Here is a 15,828-nt window from a genome sequence, read left to right as displayed (position 1 = left end):
TTTTTTTTTTTGCTTTGGTTTGTTGTACAGCTTATGCACATATTAAAAATGAGGGCAGTTGAGCTGTGTGCTGCCCAGTCTGTGGCAGCAAACAATCCCAGTTGGCATCTCCTGCCAGACCTGGAGAAAGGCTCGTGCTCACTGAGATAAATCCCTGTCAGCTCAGGGAGTCTTTCATTAAATCAGCCTTCAGCTTTTCTGGGTGTGCAGGACAGTAATGAGCTCTCATCTCCTGTATGGAGTTATTAAATCCCTAATGGCTTTTGCTTATGAGTTTATCCTGTTGTCTAAGGCAGTTTTGGGTTGGTTTTTTTTTTTCTTCTCTCTGTTTGTTTTGTGCTTTTCCCCTTCCTTTCAGTCTAGTTGAGCTATTTTCTGAAAAGTTGGATCACAAAATCCCAGAATGGCTTGGGTTGGAAGGCATCTTTAAGACCCTCTAGTTCCAACCCTCCAGGGTTAGTTATGGATGTTCTCTAAAATATGAATCCTTGGGGATTAAACATACATTTTATTTTATGTTTTAGACAGAATTGTTAGTAAACTGGGCCACTAATGCTGAAATCAAGTGTACTGGCAGATCCCACACTAAGCCCCATACAGGAAACTTTCAAAGGGCATCATTTTACACCAAAAAAACCCCCGAATTTTTTAGGTGTTACCGTAACCATGCCTTGTGTTTTTTTTGTCCAGTTCCAGATTAATATTGGAAAGGAGAGATAAGAGAGAGAAAATAATAATAATAATTAAAAAAAAGCTCAGATTTCCAAAAGGACAAGAAAATATCCTTAAAACATGTTGATGAAACAAAAATGTGATCCTTTAGTGCAGCTCAGTGCACAATCAGAGAATTCCAGGATGGTTTGGGTTGGGAGGGACCTTAAAGACCATCACATTGCACCCCCTGCCAGGGGCAGGGGCACCTTCACTAGACCAGCCAGAGGTGCTGTGTTAGTTTGGAACAAAATATTCTGTCCAAGCTCCTTCCTAAACCTCCCCAACGTACAAATGATGTCATGATTTATTTTTTTTTTAAGTCCTGGCTAATTAGTGGAAAAATACAACATGGTGATGTCCAGAGCAAGGTTATGCTGCTCTAACTAACACGGTTTCATAATCTTCCTTAAGGAGGGTTCAGAGCTCTTGACTCTGTTTGAATGCATTTGCAATGGATTTGGGAGCACAAAAATAGTCCAAATGAGTTCATTCCCGGGTAATTTTGTAGGAATGACTTGCTGTGTCTCTGCAGCAGGGAGGAAAGAATAGCAACCTGATTGTAAGGGGGGTGAGCCTTTCAAACCAAGCACAGAGAGGAGGAGCAGCTCCTCCAAACCCCGTCTGGCTTTCAGGGATGTAGGATTGTACAGGAGAGAGGATTTGGGCTGAAATCATTGCTTTGTGTCCCAAGTTCCTTTAAGAAGTTGGTTGACTCCATTGCTGCAAACATGGATTTAGGATGTAGACATAATGTTCCTGAATAGATATTGTATATGAATATTGTTTCAAGGGGGAAGCCCCTAAGAACCCTGGAGGGAGACAGAAACACAAGCAGAAAGATTGTACATTTATTTACTTACTGCAGTTTTCCTGGGAAACCTTTTTTTTAAAAAAATCACACTAATTTCAGTAGTTTAATTCCTGTAACAGCAACTGTCCCACTTGGATGCATCTCTGCCTTAAATATGCTGAATTTGGGGATTCAGCTCCCTCTTTTTTGGAGGAATAGAGACAGGCTGGGGGATGATGGGAATACCTCTATCTCAGATTCTCCCTTCTCACAAAAAACCTCCCATTGCAGGGGTTATAAACTCCTGGTACAGGGGAATCTGCCTACTGAGTGGGGCCAGGGGAACCTCTGGGAATAGCTGGATTTTAGGGGACAAGGTTAAATCTGCTTTCCTGGCGTTCTGGTTGATCTTCACTGGCTTCTGCCCTCGCTGTGAGTGGCTCGTTCAGTTCCTTGCCGTGGAAGGGCTGCAGTGAGGTCTCCTGGGGGCCCCTTTAGGCACTGGAAGGTTCTCTGGGATCTCCCCAGAGCTGGACACCCCCCGGCTCTGCCAGCCTGGCTCCGCAGGAGGGGTGTTTGTGGGGCTCTGGGTGCAGCTGATGCTTGAGGTGGTGTCACATCTTGAGCTGGGGCTCGTGTTGCACGTGGCCAGCTGGCTTTCTCTGGCTCAGCTCTCTCTCCTTTGAGGACTCCTCGCTGTGTTTCCCCCTCGAAAAGCCGGCATTGAGCATCGTGCTGGAGAGAGAGGATCACCTTGTGGGGTTAGCCTGCGGGAACCTGAGCCCCTGGGGAAGGGGAACCCGAGGTGCTGAGAGCAGCCCAAGGAGACAGGAGCGAGTCTGGCTGGCATCTCCGGGGCTTTCTTTGCGCGGCTGCTGCTCTCTGCTGACGGCTCTGGGCATCGGGCACCTGGAAAAAAACCTCCCTCAGCTCGACCTTGGGCGACCCAGCGCTGGGCTGGGAACAGGGGGGTGCCTCTGTCTTCGCCTAAACAAACCCGGCTTTGACTGGGAGCTTTTTTTAGGAAGATAACGTGCCCCCGTGGTGCCTTTGTTGAACAAACATCCCAGTGAACCGGTCCTGGTGTGCGACTGGAGCCAGAGGAATGCAGTGAGGTAGCAGGGCTGGGAGAAGGTGGTTGCTGACATTTGGTCTGATTGTTTTACCCCCGAGGGTGTAAAGTGATCAGCTTGTAAGGAAACAAATGGCACCTTAGATGCTTGAGTGGGTTTTTATCCGTATTTATTTTTGTGTGCATCTTGCTCACGTGGTGCAATTGGGCCTTTGTTCTTAATTGTTCCTCTTTCCAACCCCTGAGTGGGCCTTGAAAATCATGGGTTGTGAAAGCTTGTATCTTGATGCAAACTTGGTCCTGTCCATAGGGATAAATTTTCTAGGCTTAAGGCTGCTTATTAATTATTGTTAAAATTCACTCTGACATTTATTATTAGAGAAACCATCTGATTTTTAGTCTAATAGAGAAATAAAATGCCTGGTACCCAGTGTGTGGTCTAGTTGTTCTTCCTGGTGTGGGTAACACCCTGCTTTATGATCTATAAATACGCATTTCTTTCTATAATGGCATTTGAAACACTTGTTTGCATAGAAAAGTAGGAGAATGAAGAACTCTGAAGGTGTAACCTGCAAAACAAGATTGTTTTGGCTCCCTGATATCTCCAAGCATCCTTGCTGACACTGCTGTGTGAACTTTCCACATACCACTGACCTCTCGTTGCTTTTGGAATATTTTTTTCCCCGCAGTTGGCACCAGAAAACACTCTGATGTCCTTCCAGAAGGCAGTGGAGCAGAAGGTGTTTGGAGTCCAAGCTGATGTTGTACTGAGGTAATTCAGGGGGCTGGTCAGTCTGAGATTGTCTGGGCACAGTCCAAACCCCTGGTAGGTCTTTCCTGTCTGGTGGTTTCTGCTTTTTCCCATTGGAAAGGGCTGTGGTGAACACATCCAATAACTCTTGCATCTCCCACATCCAATAACTCCTGCATCTCCCACATCCAATAACTCCTGCGTGTCTCCCACATCCAATAACTCCTGCCTGTCTCCATTTGTAATGCACAGATGCTCCTAATTGTTTCCCTCAGATGGTGGTGAAAGGTGAATTTGTCCAGTTGGGGGAACCTGGATCCCTTTGTCACAAAACTAATCTCCATTTGCAGGAAGGCTGGAGTTTATCTTTGTTTTATCACAGTGAGATACAGCAGCTGCTTTCTAACCTGGCTCTTGGTGATCCCTCACTTTGTCTCGGTTCCAGTTATAAATGCAAGAAAGACTCAAAGCAGATGTTTTATTTTTTCACTGACTTGCTTTGGAGGTTTATGTTGATGGAAAGGTGTTTTTGCCTGGTGGGGGGAAGTTTAATTGTTAATTGCTTTCTTTTTACCTTGCATAATTTTTTTGAGAGAAAATGATTTGAAAACCAAAGGACTTTCTTCCCACCAGGGAGTGGAAGGTCACTGTGGAAGGATGAAGTCTGAATTGGGATGTGTGTTATACAAGTGTTGTCCTTTCCAAAATTAGTTCAGTAACTGCTGGGAAGGGACAAGTACTCGAGTGCCCAGCTCACAGATGAGCACTTGGCTCGTGTGGCTGAACCAGTCACTTCCATTAACACTGGCCAAGGAGAAAGGTGGACTCTGGGGAGGAGGAGAGCTGGAAAAGCTCCAAGAGCTCTCCACGCTGCCTCTCCTCAGCCATCCCAGAGGAGCACTCCAAGCACCCTTTACTTGAACAATGCTCTTGATGGCCCAATTACCTGAGCCCTCTCAGGGAGCACAAGTGCCTTTAGGAAAAGAGGATTCCATTGAGTTTCAGACTGAAGGCAATGCAGCTGGCAGCACTTCTGGGAGGGGGTCGTGGCACCACACCCACTGCTGTCCTGACCCCTCTGAAAGATGCTCCTTGTGCCTGTGGCTGGATGGGTCCCCCCAGCCAGGGAGATCCCTCTTGGAATGTTTCCTTGCCCTTGTAGGCACATATCAGCCGTGGGTGGGCAGCTTGGACATACCCTCAGACCCATCCCACCCTGCTCCCTGCCTGTCACACGTCCCAGAGCAGTGGCCCTGGTTACAAAGCCAGCTTTGCTCCAGGCAGCGGGAGCACGGCATCACTGCTGTTCCTATCTCTCTCTCTCCTCCCCCCTCCCACAGCTCTTCTTCTAAAGCTCCAGGTCCTGTCTCTGAATTATTGTTTCAAACCTGTGCCTGCCAATACCTTGTGGTTAACCTTGAGTGGTGCTGAGTGACTCCGTGGTGGGGAGGGTTGGAAAGGAGGGAGCAAATGTTAATTGCCCCATAGGTTTCCACACTGTGGGAACAGCTTAGTGGTGTCTGATGAGATGTTAACACTCCAGCTCCTGTGATCCTTAAACACCCCACACTCTTCACTCTGCACTTGTTTAGCATCTTTTCTTTTTTTATTCTTTTTTTTTTTTTAACTGTATTTATTAAAATCCCTCCTGACTGCAGGAGCATGGTGTGCTGAGCATGGGGTTGCTGTGTCAGCGTGTTGCTGTGGGCTGGGGAGAGTGTTGGCCCAGCACATTGCTGGAAACAGCAAATAAAGATATCAGTGACCTCTGTGATAAGGGACTTCTGCAGGCACTGGTAAAGCTGAGGCAACATTTGCTCCATCATCTAAAACTGGGTTTCATTTTCCCTAGAGCTCTTGGGGGTGACTGCTTTGGGTCGTCCCCTAATTCAAATGGGATTTGAATTTTCATCCCACCCCTTTTCCAAGCCTTATCTGAGTCTCCTGTTCTGAAGGTGGGCTCTTTGCTTTGGAAAATGTCATTGTTATCAGGCTGGCTTTGTCCTGATTTCTGAGTGCAGACAACTGTCCCTCTGCCCCTGATAGAAACCATCCCTGCCCTGCGTGGGGTCACCACTGACCTGGGCACTGAAAATTGGGTGAAGGAAAGTCTAAAGCATTTTTTGTGTTTCCCAGAACCTTTGTTCTGTAATATCCAGGTGACTTTAAAAACCCAGGGCGTACATTTGGCTGTTTAATTTCATCTGAGAGTTGGGGTTTCTTCAACATGCATGAACTTAACAACTCATGTGGGTGTGGCTGTTTCCTGAAACCAGTTTTCAATTGGAAAAGGCAGTTTCAGAGCATTTTTGGTAGTTTGGAATCCTTGCATCTTGCTGAAAGCCTTGATGTTCACATCCAGTCTGAGAGCCTTTGAAAATCTCACTCATTATCTGCTCTGAACAGTTTGAGGATAGTTTGTGTGTGTTTGTCTGTGCATCCAGGAAAACCTTGGATGTTTCAGGGAGCTGCAGGTGCTGAGAAAGCTTTGGTTTATGTGAGCATTCAGGGTGGGAGTTCCTGTCCAAGCTGCCTGAGTTTGACAGTCTGGAAATCTTTGAGGGGATAGTGGGGAGGTGGGATGGAGGGATGGGTGAGGGATGGACAGGGTTGTGTTGTGTACGAATGGCTGCCAACATCCAGCAGGTATCTAAGAGATGTTTTCCTCACGGTGCACCTCAGCTGCTCTTGAGGATGCTGGGGGGTGTTGAGCTGGTTGAGACTTTCGCTGTGGTTTTGATGTGAAGCTGTGAGGGAGGCTGGAGTGGGAAGGGGCATTTCTCTCCTGCTGTGAGCGTGGCTGTGCACCTCCTCCTGTAACAGGGTCCCTCTGCCTTTGCAGCCACGATGGAGTTCCGTTCCTGATGCACGACAGGACACTCAGGAGAACCACAAACGTGGAGGAGGTGTTCCCAGAGCGGGCCTACGAGCACTCCTCCATGTTCAACTGGACTGACCTGGAAAAGCTCAACGCTGGGGAGTGGTTCCTTCAGGTGTGTACCACAGAGCCATGGCCATGGCGTGACAGCTCGTGCCTAAGTCCTCTTGGAGGTGGAAAGGTGGAGATGACACATCTCCTTGGTGGTGTGGGCCAGAGTGCAGTGAGACCAAGTGTCCATGAACCACATGTAGTTTGTCTCTACTAAACTTGGTCTAAAAGACATGTTGTCTTTCTGTGCCACCTGGAAGAAGGGGCCTTAATGCCTGGTTGACACTAGAAAGAACTTCAAGACCCCCAGGAGGGTGAAGGTGATTGTAAAGAGGGCAGAAAAGAAAGTGTGTTATAAGCTGTTCCTTTCTCTTGAATTTCCTTTTGGACACAATCATCTTCACAGAGAAAAAGTAAGGAATTCAGCCTGGGGGAGTCTGGACTTTGTGGCAGTGATACTGGGATGTGCTTTGCTTTCAGAATGATCCTTTCTGGACAGTGGGGTCTCTCTCAAGGTCTGACTACTTGGAAGCTGCCAACCAGTCAGTCTGCAAGCTGCAGGACATGCTGGAGGTGATCAAGGACAACACATCACTCATGCTGAACTTCCAGGACCTGCCATCAGCTCACCCCTACTACAGCACTTACATCAACATCACCCTGGAAACCATCCTAGCATCTGGAATTCGGCAACAGGCTGTGAGTTCTGGGGGGTTGGTGATATTTCCAAAACTGCCTTCCTTGGGGTTTCCCTGAGTCCTTGAGTGTCTCCATTTGGGCATCAATCCTTGAGGGATTCACTTTGGACAGCTGATTGGAAGTGCCACCCTGTGCTAGGATGTCATGCTGGGGAGGACTGGGATGGGCCTCTGAAAGCCTCCCAGAGTGGTGGCTGATGCGGCAGTGAGGGGGCTTGACAGCACCTTGGGGTGTGCTAATGGTAGTGTGGCCAAGAGATGGAGGGATGTGATAATTCCCAGCAATCACAGCATCCCAGACTGGTTTGGGTTGGAAGGGACCTTAAAGATTATGTTGTCCCACCCCCTGCCATGGGCAGGGACACCTTCCACTAGCCCAGGTTGCTCCAAGCCCTGTCCAACCTGGCCTTGGACACTTGCAGGGATGGGGCAGCCACAGCTTCTCTGGGCAACCTGTGCCAGGGCCTCCCCACCCTCCGAGGGCAGAATTCCTTCCCAATATCCCACCTATCCAACCATCTAGAGGTGTGGGAGGCTGTCTTTCCCAGACAATTAGTGTGGCAGACGAGGCAGTCCCTCGCGTCCCAGCCCTGGGGACCCCTCGGCCACGGCCTGTGCTCTGTCCTGCTCCCTGCCAGGTGATGTGGCTGCCGGACACGGAGAGGCAGCTGGTCAGGCAGGTGGCCCCGGGGTTCCAGCAGACCTCCAGCCTCAAGCTGGACACGGAGCGCCTGAGGGAGAAGGGCATCGTGAAGCTCAACCTGCGCTACACCAAGGTGACGAGCGAGGATGTCAGGTACAGCCCTGCTGGCACGCTGCCCACCTGCATCCCCGTGCCCCGAGTGCGTCCTTTCCTTGTCATCCCAGGCTGTCCTGTCTGCCCAGAGGTTTCCTTCCAGATGGACTTGCTCTCAAAAGCTCCAGCTGTGCAAGCTTTTCCCCTACCCGTGATGCAGAACCCAGCCAGGCTGTTCCTGGGGGTGCCCAGCTGCCCGTGACAGCCTCTACATGCTAATTCAGTATGTGCTGGTCCTCTTGGAAATACAGATGTATGAATTGGCTGATTGTTATTAGACTCTCAGCTCTGGGAGGAAGTGGAGGCTGTTCACTCCGAGTGCTGTTCCGTCCTCATTAGCAGCTGCCCTTTGCTTCCACTCGCCTGCTCCAGAGTTGCTCCCACAGAATTGTGATTAGTCCAAAAGCTGGAAACACTTTCAGAAATGTGTCTCTGCAGAGAATTCACCCATTTCCTTCCTGTCCTGTATCAGCTCTTCAAGCTGATCAGCTTATCTCTTCAATGAGACGGGCACAGGGTGGGCTCCTCTGCTGTATTTGCACCGTGTGGTGTGTTGGCTCCAGCTTTGCCCCCTTTCTCAGGGAGGGCAGATTGTTTCTAGTAGGGCTTTTCTGTTTTTTTAAGCTTAAATGCTTGAAAACTAAACAATATATATCTCCAAAGGAGTTGCCTTGCTGTATGTTTCAGCTGGAAATAGGGAAGAGCTGAGCCAGTGGCTGTTTGAGAGCATGGCCCTATTTAACATAATCCATGGTGTCCTTCCTTGGCTGCCAGCTTTACCTGTGAGATAATTCCTGCCTGGTTTTACCCCTGTGTATTTGCTGTATCCCATGGAGAGAACCCTATGCCAGTCTCCCATCAATCCCCCCTGAGCTGTCTCCCAAATCAGACCCCGAGTGCTTCCTGAACCCTGAAGACCTTGTGGTGCCCTGTCAAACATTGCTGCAGTCCTGGTTTAACGAAGTGCTCTCAATCCCCCCCAGAATCAGCACCTGGACGTCACATTGCTGTGACAACCACCTCTGCCCTTGAGCATCCCTCTGGAGCAGCTTTGAGCTGTGTCCACATCCTGTCCTGAGCCCTTCCACCTCCAAATGCTTTGCCAATATTAAATTGCAGGGATTAGTCTGTGCTGCCGGGGTGAGGGGGATTAGTGATGCTTCTTCTTCACAGATAAGGAAACAGAGCAATTATGCAAATCTGGGGCCCAGGGAGTCACTGCCAGTGCCTGGTTTGCTGCTGGCAGCTCCTGGACCCCCAGCTTGCAGCTGTAGCTTCTTGGAAAATGCCCTCGGGAAACTGGAAGCTGTGACTCTGCCACTGTCCCCAAAACAAAGGCGTGGAAGTTGTAGGAATTGATGGTGGAGGCAGGTCTGTCAGTGTTTAATTAAGCAAATTGCCTGTGAATTGTTAGAGGCCTCTGAGCCAGAAGCTGATTTTGCATCAACCTGGCGAGGTGGTTGTCACAAGTACACTCCATGTCCCTCATTCATGGGGAAGCTTTTGAGATGGTCTGTGGGCTGGGTCAGACGGCAGCCAAGAGGGCAAGAAAGCTCTGGAGTTCAAACCTTTGGGCTGCAGGGCCCTTGGGTTGCTTAGGAAGTGTTAAAAAAACCATTTCCTGCAATTCCAAGCAACTCGGGTGGGGATGGCAGGGGCTCTGCTCTGGGAGCTGAGGCTCTGAGGTTTGGGGAGGGTCCTGCACGTCACCCTGCGTGTCTCCTGGCAGGGACTACACCATGGCCAACCTGAGTGTGAACCTGTACACGGTGAACGAGCCCTGGCTGTTCTCCATCCTCTGGTGTGCCGGGGTCCCCTCGGTCACCTCCGACAGCTCCCACGTCCTCCGCAAGGTGCCTTTCCCCATCTGGCTCATGGTAAGGCTGGGAAGGGGCCCCTGGAAGGGAGGGAATGAAGTGGAGAGGTGTTGCCCTCCAGTGGGGTTTTCCAGGAGGGTTTGGTTGGGTTTAAGGTGCTGTTTTGGAGCCCACAGAGCTCAGAGCCAACGTCAGCACACGAAAGGAGGGAGGGTTTAACACTGTTCCCGCTGGGAGTTTTTCCTGATAACATCATTCTGGATGACAGCCTGGCCTTGGGAAGGTCATAAACGCTGTGATTTACACCCCACCCCTGCAGCTCCGTGCTTTTCTTGCTCCTTGGTGGTGACTTCAACCACGTGTGGTCTCTCTGTGGTTGCACAAACCAAAAGGTTTAAGGTCTGCTTCTGTTTCTTGTCTTGCAGCCTCCAGACGAGTACCATCTAATCTGGATCACGTCTGATCTCATTTCATTTATCATAATTGTAGGAGTTTTTATATTCCAGAAGTAAGTAGCCTTGTTACAGCTCATCTCTCGTGCATTTGTGACGTGTGTTTTTGTCCAGAGCCTGGGGTGGAGATGGGAGAGAGGCTCTGCTCCTCAAAGCTTGGACTGTGATAGCAGGGAAAGGTTTATTTAAAAATCCACGTGAAGATCCAAGCAATAATTCCACTCCCAAGATGTTGATACGGAACTGGAGGCAGTTGCTGCTACTTTTTAAAAAGCACGAGAGATCTCAAAATAGCAGCAATAGATGCCTTGCTTTGCTCTCAAACATATGTGGAAGAGAAACTGTAAATGCTTTAGGGAAATGGATGTTGAGAAAGACATAACAATACTTTAAAGGAAAAAGAATAGGGGGGTTTTGAGATTCCACCATGAGAGTCTTCAAAAAGAACACGTTATATTTTTCTTAAATCAGTTTGTTCTTGTTTGGAGGAAGAAGAATTAGAAGTATTACAGAATCACAGAATGGTTTGGGATGGAAAATCACCTAGTTCCAAGCTCCCTGAGTAGGGAGTTATTATGGGAGACATTATGATAGAGCAGATCAAATCAGCTGCTTAGTTCAATGCACAAAGAAAGTCCATTTTGCAAAGGAAAGAGAGAGCAAGCGTTTGATGAGGGTGTGGCAGAACCTTTCCTCCAGAAGGGCGCTGGGCCTGTGATGTCTGGAAGTGTCCTCCACTCCCTCAAATCCATCAGATGGCTTTATGAGGATGTCCCTGATCTTTAGACCTTTTATTTCTCTGCTGGATGCCCAAATGCACAAAAGAGTCTGGAAGCAGGGACTGACCTCTCTGAAGAGCACAATTTGAAGGCCAAGTTGATATTTGTGCTCTTTGGCCTCATCTCCCAGAGTCAGTTTTAGAAGGTTTTCCTGATTCAGAACCAGGAGGCCAAAGGTGGAGGAATTCAACTGATTCAACCTGCTGGGTGGGAACTAGAGGTCCCAGAGCAGAGTTGAGGTGATGCTTGGAGAGGGAGAAGTCACAACTACATGGACTTTGCCATAGCTGGACTCCTCTGCACAGATGGAAGCTCTTCCAGCTCGGAAGAGGTTTGATGTAGTAGGGGAAGAGCAAACAGGGTAAGGAAGGAAAGCATTATTGCAGGATTTCTCTTCCACCCTCAGTGTGAGACAGGTGGGAAGAGCTGGAAATGCTACCAGCTCTCCCAGGATCCATCCCCCTGGAGCAGTGAGCTCTGGACCTGACACAGGAAGGCAGTTTCTCAGGGAGGTCTGGCCATGTGGGGTTCATCACAGCAGGGCCAAGTGTCTTCTTTTGGCTCTCTCCCTTGAGACAACTCAACCCCAAGTCGGTCGAAGGAAGAAAGAGAGACTATTACCAGAAGTTGGACTTGCTCTTCCAAGAGCCTTGTGCAGGACAGACCCATTTCCCTGATGCTCCAGTTTCTCCACCACGTGAAAGAGTTTGTAGCAGGGCTGAGGATAAATCAAAACCGAATCACAGCAGAATTGCAGCTCTGGGAAACAGGGCTTGGCATTTGGCCTTCAGGGTCATGGTTGGTTCTGTGGGGGGTTTTTCGTTGGTCTGGTTTGGTTTTGTTGGTTTTTTCGCTCCCAAGTCCCTTTTGGGGCAAACCAGAGCTGCTCCCTTGCTGCAGGGACAAGGGGGTGGGTGGGAGCAGAGCCACCGCTTCGATGTGCTCGTCCTGTGTCCTCCGCATGGCTTCTCTCCTCCGTAGGGTAGGGATTGCTCCTGCTCTTCTGCTCCAGTGACAGGACTGTGGCAGCCTCTCCAGAGGGGGAATACCAACTGGGCTGACTTCTAACTAACCTTTTTTTGCCTCTTTGCCTTGTTTATTTTCTTACTGCTCTGACTGTTGTGCACGTTCCTCCTCTTTCTCTCTCTGCTGCATTCTGGCATCTCACAGCTATCACATGATCAGGTAATTCCGGTGCTTTCCTCCTCTTTCTCTTTTTCATTCAACCTTCCTTTCTCTCTTTCTTTCTCCCTCTCTGCTATGGCTTCACTGCAGATGGACAGGGTAGGATGCAGCTTTTCCCGATGCTTTCAAACATCTGGCTTTGTGGGGGGACCAGGAGGGGTCAAACACTGGGCAGTCCACAGCCACCACCACCACAGGCATCTGATGCTCAAGCCAGAGAATGTTTTGAAGGCAGTCTGACCTTCTGTGGCAATGGTCTTAAGTCACTGCCTTTTAAAACAGCCCTGTTCTGAGGCCCTGTGGCACGTTGTAACTGGGAAATTCCCAGTGGATGTAATGCTCTCTCCCAGGCAAAATAGCCCCTTCCTTCCTGTATTTGCCAGAGGTTTTTGAGACCAACCTCTTCTAAATTGTGCGATTCTCAAGAAAATCATGTAACCTGTTCAGTGATACACAGTAGCACTCCTCTGGCCCTTGGAATGATTTAGAAGGGCTGAGAGCTGGAAAGGTTTGGCTGCACTCAGAGCTTGGGACCTTCCAGGAGTCTCGTCCCACTTACACCTCTGTGGAACTGGAAAGGCAGTGTGAAAACAGAGAGCATTGCCCTTGGGAAGGGAATGAGCCTGGGATGCTGGATTTGAAGTGCCATCACTTGGGAACCCAACTTTCTCCTTTTCCTCCCCGGTCGTTGTCGCTGTCCTGCAGTAAAGCCTTCACCGTGTCCCTCCTTGGACCAAACTCTCCCGTGTTCCCTCCTCCCTTCCTCCTGCTGTGTGCCCTGGGGTCGGATTCCCGAGGACTTGGTTGCTCCCTGTCTGTGCTTACCAGCCCCCCTCCCTGTGCCCACCCCCAGCCTCAGGGTTGGCCACCAGCAAGCGGTGCCTGGCACTTGGGGTGTGGCATGTCCCCAAAACAGGGCTTGGCTGCAGGGAGCTGGGTGTTCTCCCCTTCTCCAGCTCCCCTTCCCTTCTTAGCTCATGGATAAGGAGAAGGCAGGCATGGAGGAGCTGGGCAGGCTTTAGGATGGGACCATTTGTGGCTGGCTTGGCTCTGTGCTCGCTCCATCTTCTCACCTCAGCACCGGGGACCTGCCTGCCCCTCTCCCACCCTTTTCCCTGCCATTTTAGCATCTCCCCTCCCACCCAGGGCTCCGGCTGTGGCCCTAACACGGTGTGTGCTGTCTCTGTGTTGTTGTCCCAGTATTTTTTAGTCTGTTCCCACCCCGTGTCCGTCTGGTCTGCTCTGCTGCCAACCTCCCAGAACAGGACCTTCCTGCTGCCTCTCTGGCCCTTTTGCACGCTGCTGTCCCAATCCTGGCCAAGCACAACACAGCCCAAGGGGGTAGGAGAGGTGCTATTTTCTATTAAACCAGCTTTTTTGGAGACCCAGAGGCCGCTGAGCACAGCACGGAGTGTTTGGTGTGGTGTTGGTTGGAGTGGCACCGTGGTTAAATGTACTCGTGGCTCTTCTAAGAGGATGTTTCAAAGTACCCCTGAAAAATGGGGTTACCCTCTCCTGGCTTGTTCACCCAGAGCAAGGCACCCCTGTGAGAGGAGGCATCACCTCCTCGTGCATGTTTTCCCACCCTGGGTGTGAGCACAGCCACCCTGGGAGATGGAGAGCAGAGAGCAGTGCTTGTTCCTCTTGGCAGGAGGAGAAACGCCCTTGGTCCCTGGAATCCCTGGAGTCTGGGCTCTCTGTGCCTCACGATGACCCACACTCTCCATGGGGTGTCTGGGAATGGGCCCTGCCTTTTGGCCACACAGCCCAGCCTGGTGCTGGAAATCCTGGTGTGTGGGCAGAGAAAAGACTCGTTGTTGTAGAGGCATGTTTTGGTCCTGATTTGTAGTTTAAGGAGGGTCTTACCCTGTGAGGTCTTGCAACCATGTTGACCTTAGTGTCCCTTGCAGGCAGATCCCACTAAGGCCAAAAATGCTCTTCTTCCAGCTCAGAGTGGCTCAGTTTAGATGATGATGATGATGATGATGATGGAAGAGAAATTTAATTTTTTAATTTTTTTTTTTTAATATACTTTAATGTCTTTGCCTCTTTCTGTTTCCTCTGTGTTTCCTCTGTGTTTCCTCTGCGTTGCTTCTGTCCGTGGGTCTGTGAGTTGCGTTGTGTTGCCATCCCACCCGGCCTTTTCTCTGTAGCATCCTCCTTCATCCATACCCTGGTCAAAGCCTGATGGTGCAGTGTCACCCACTGGGATTTGGGAAGGGGGTGGAAACCCCGAGGAATTGACACCAGTTAGATTTTCCTGGAAAAAAAATTGCAGAAGCTCTTTTGTCGTCGTGGCTTTGTCAGGCTGGTGCTGCAGACCCAGGCTGGAGATCTGTGAGCTCCTCAAATGCTCTGCTCCTGGGGCTGGGTTAGGAATGTAAGAGAAGGTGATTGGCACCTAGAAATAAGTAAATGAATAAATAATCACCTTCTCCTGTGTGGGTGAGCCACTAGATGGTGCCAGAAGATCAGAAAGCCCAACAGCCACCCTAAAGCCCTGCTGCTTCCCCATCAAATAGCTTTATGGGGTGCCTGGCTCTGGCAGGGAGAATGGGATTTAACTGAAAGCCTTCCTCTGTGGTCAGGAGGCAGGAGGAATGGGTGTCGGGGGTGGGCTATGAAAGCCTGGCCTAAGCAACAGCCTGTGCCAGGGCTGGACAACCCTTTAGGGGAAGAAGTGTTTCCTAATAGCCAATCTGAACCTCCCCTGACACTATTTGAGACCGTTTCCTTGCTGTGTCTCAGTTTAGAGACTTCAGATTGCCTTTGAGCAATTTGAGGTCCCTTCTCCCATGAGCCTGAGGGTGAGGAAAAGGTTCTGGATTCTTTACTTGGCTCAGTGCCTTGTTCTGTTTCCTCTTTCCAGCCCTGAGAGTTAAACTGCCCCTACATCCTTTGGACAGCTGGAGAGGGCTGTGGGGCAGCTGCAGCCCTTGGTGAAATCAGTCCCTGGGTGTAATTCCTTGGTGGGATTGGGATGTTAACACGACCTGCCTGCGTGAGATGCCACGCTCATCTCCCAACATCCTCCTGCCACGGGGGGTTGTGTCGGTGCCAGGGAGCAAAGGCCTCAGGGGCTCTGGGGCTTGGTGGTGGCCACTTGCATTAAAATGCTCCCACATCTGGGGGGTCCCAGCCCCTGACCTGCCGCTCCTGCCTCGCAGGTGGCGCCTGGGGAGCATCAGGACCTACAACCCGGAGCAGATCATGCTCAGCGCCGCCGTGCGCCGCTCCAGCCGCGACGTCAAGATCATGAAGGAGAAGCTCATCTTCTCAGGTAGGGCTGGTGGGGGGCCCTGTGCTGCTCCCCTCAGTGCCACCCTGCTGGGGGAGGAGCTGCTTGTGCCTCAGGGTGGCTGCACTGACCCGGCTGGCTGAGCTGGCGGGACATGCTCATGGCTCATCCGGGGCAGGGGGTTGGAACGAGATGATCTTTAAGGTTCTCTCCAACCCAAACCGTTCTGGGATTCATCCCAAGTTGGTTCAGGGATGATATCCCCGCTTTCTCTGCCCTTCCCAGAGATCAACAACGGCGTGGAGCCCACGGATGAATTGTCCTTCTGCTCTGAGAATGGCTTTGCCAACGAGATCCTCACCCCCACGGACCCCAGGGACTCCAAGCTGCGGATGAACTGAGGGGCTCTGGGCCAGCCCCGTGTGCTCCCTGGCAGTGAGAGCCGTGCTCTTCTGCTCCCTGTGGGATGGGAACCCTGGAGGAACTGCTGGTCAGGCAGAGACCCCTTCCCATACCCCACCACTAACTGCTCCACCTCCCTGGTTGTGAGGTTGGGGGGCTTATTTTTGTAAATATGTAGAAAATTTGAATTTTTTTGTCTGGGTTT

At 50.5% G+C, this 15,828-nt stretch overlaps 1 protein-coding gene across 3 annotated transcripts in view; it reads left to right on the top strand.

Annotated features, from left to right (window-relative positions):
• The window catches only part of GDPD5 (glycerophosphodiester phosphodiesterase domain containing 5), a 112,913-nt gene extending 97,085 nt beyond the window's left edge, over positions 1-15,828 (top strand). For 2 of the 3 annotated variants that reach the window (XM_025895606.2, XM_025895608.2), the window contains exons 9-17: positions 3,266-3,348; positions 6,170-6,320; positions 6,737-6,955; positions 7,593-7,750; positions 9,480-9,627; positions 9,993-10,075; positions 11,969-11,983; positions 15,151-15,263; positions 15,507-15,822. In XM_025895606.2, coding sequence (XP_025751391.1) covers positions 3,266-3,348; positions 6,170-6,320; positions 6,737-6,955; positions 7,593-7,750; positions 9,480-9,627; positions 9,993-10,075; positions 11,969-11,983; positions 15,151-15,263; positions 15,507-15,622 — 1,086 coding nt within the window. In that variant the 3' untranslated portion in view covers positions 15,623-15,822. Of the gene's footprint in view, positions 1-3,265; positions 3,349-6,169; positions 6,321-6,736; positions 6,956-7,592; positions 7,751-9,479; positions 9,628-9,992; positions 10,076-11,968; positions 11,984-15,150; positions 15,264-15,506 lie in introns of all 3 variants that reach the window. The other variant, XM_008929354.4, reaches the window with a different exon arrangement.

Source organism: Manacus vitellinus, unplaced genomic scaffold, assembly GCF_001715985.3.
Source record: "Manacus vitellinus isolate BGI_N305 unplaced genomic scaffold, ASM171598v3 scaffold_35_pilon, whole genome shotgun sequence".
Classification (NCBI taxonomy): domain Eukaryota; kingdom Metazoa; phylum Chordata; class Aves; order Passeriformes; family Pipridae; genus Manacus; species Manacus vitellinus.
This window is presented reverse-complemented; position numbering and strand designations above follow the sequence as displayed.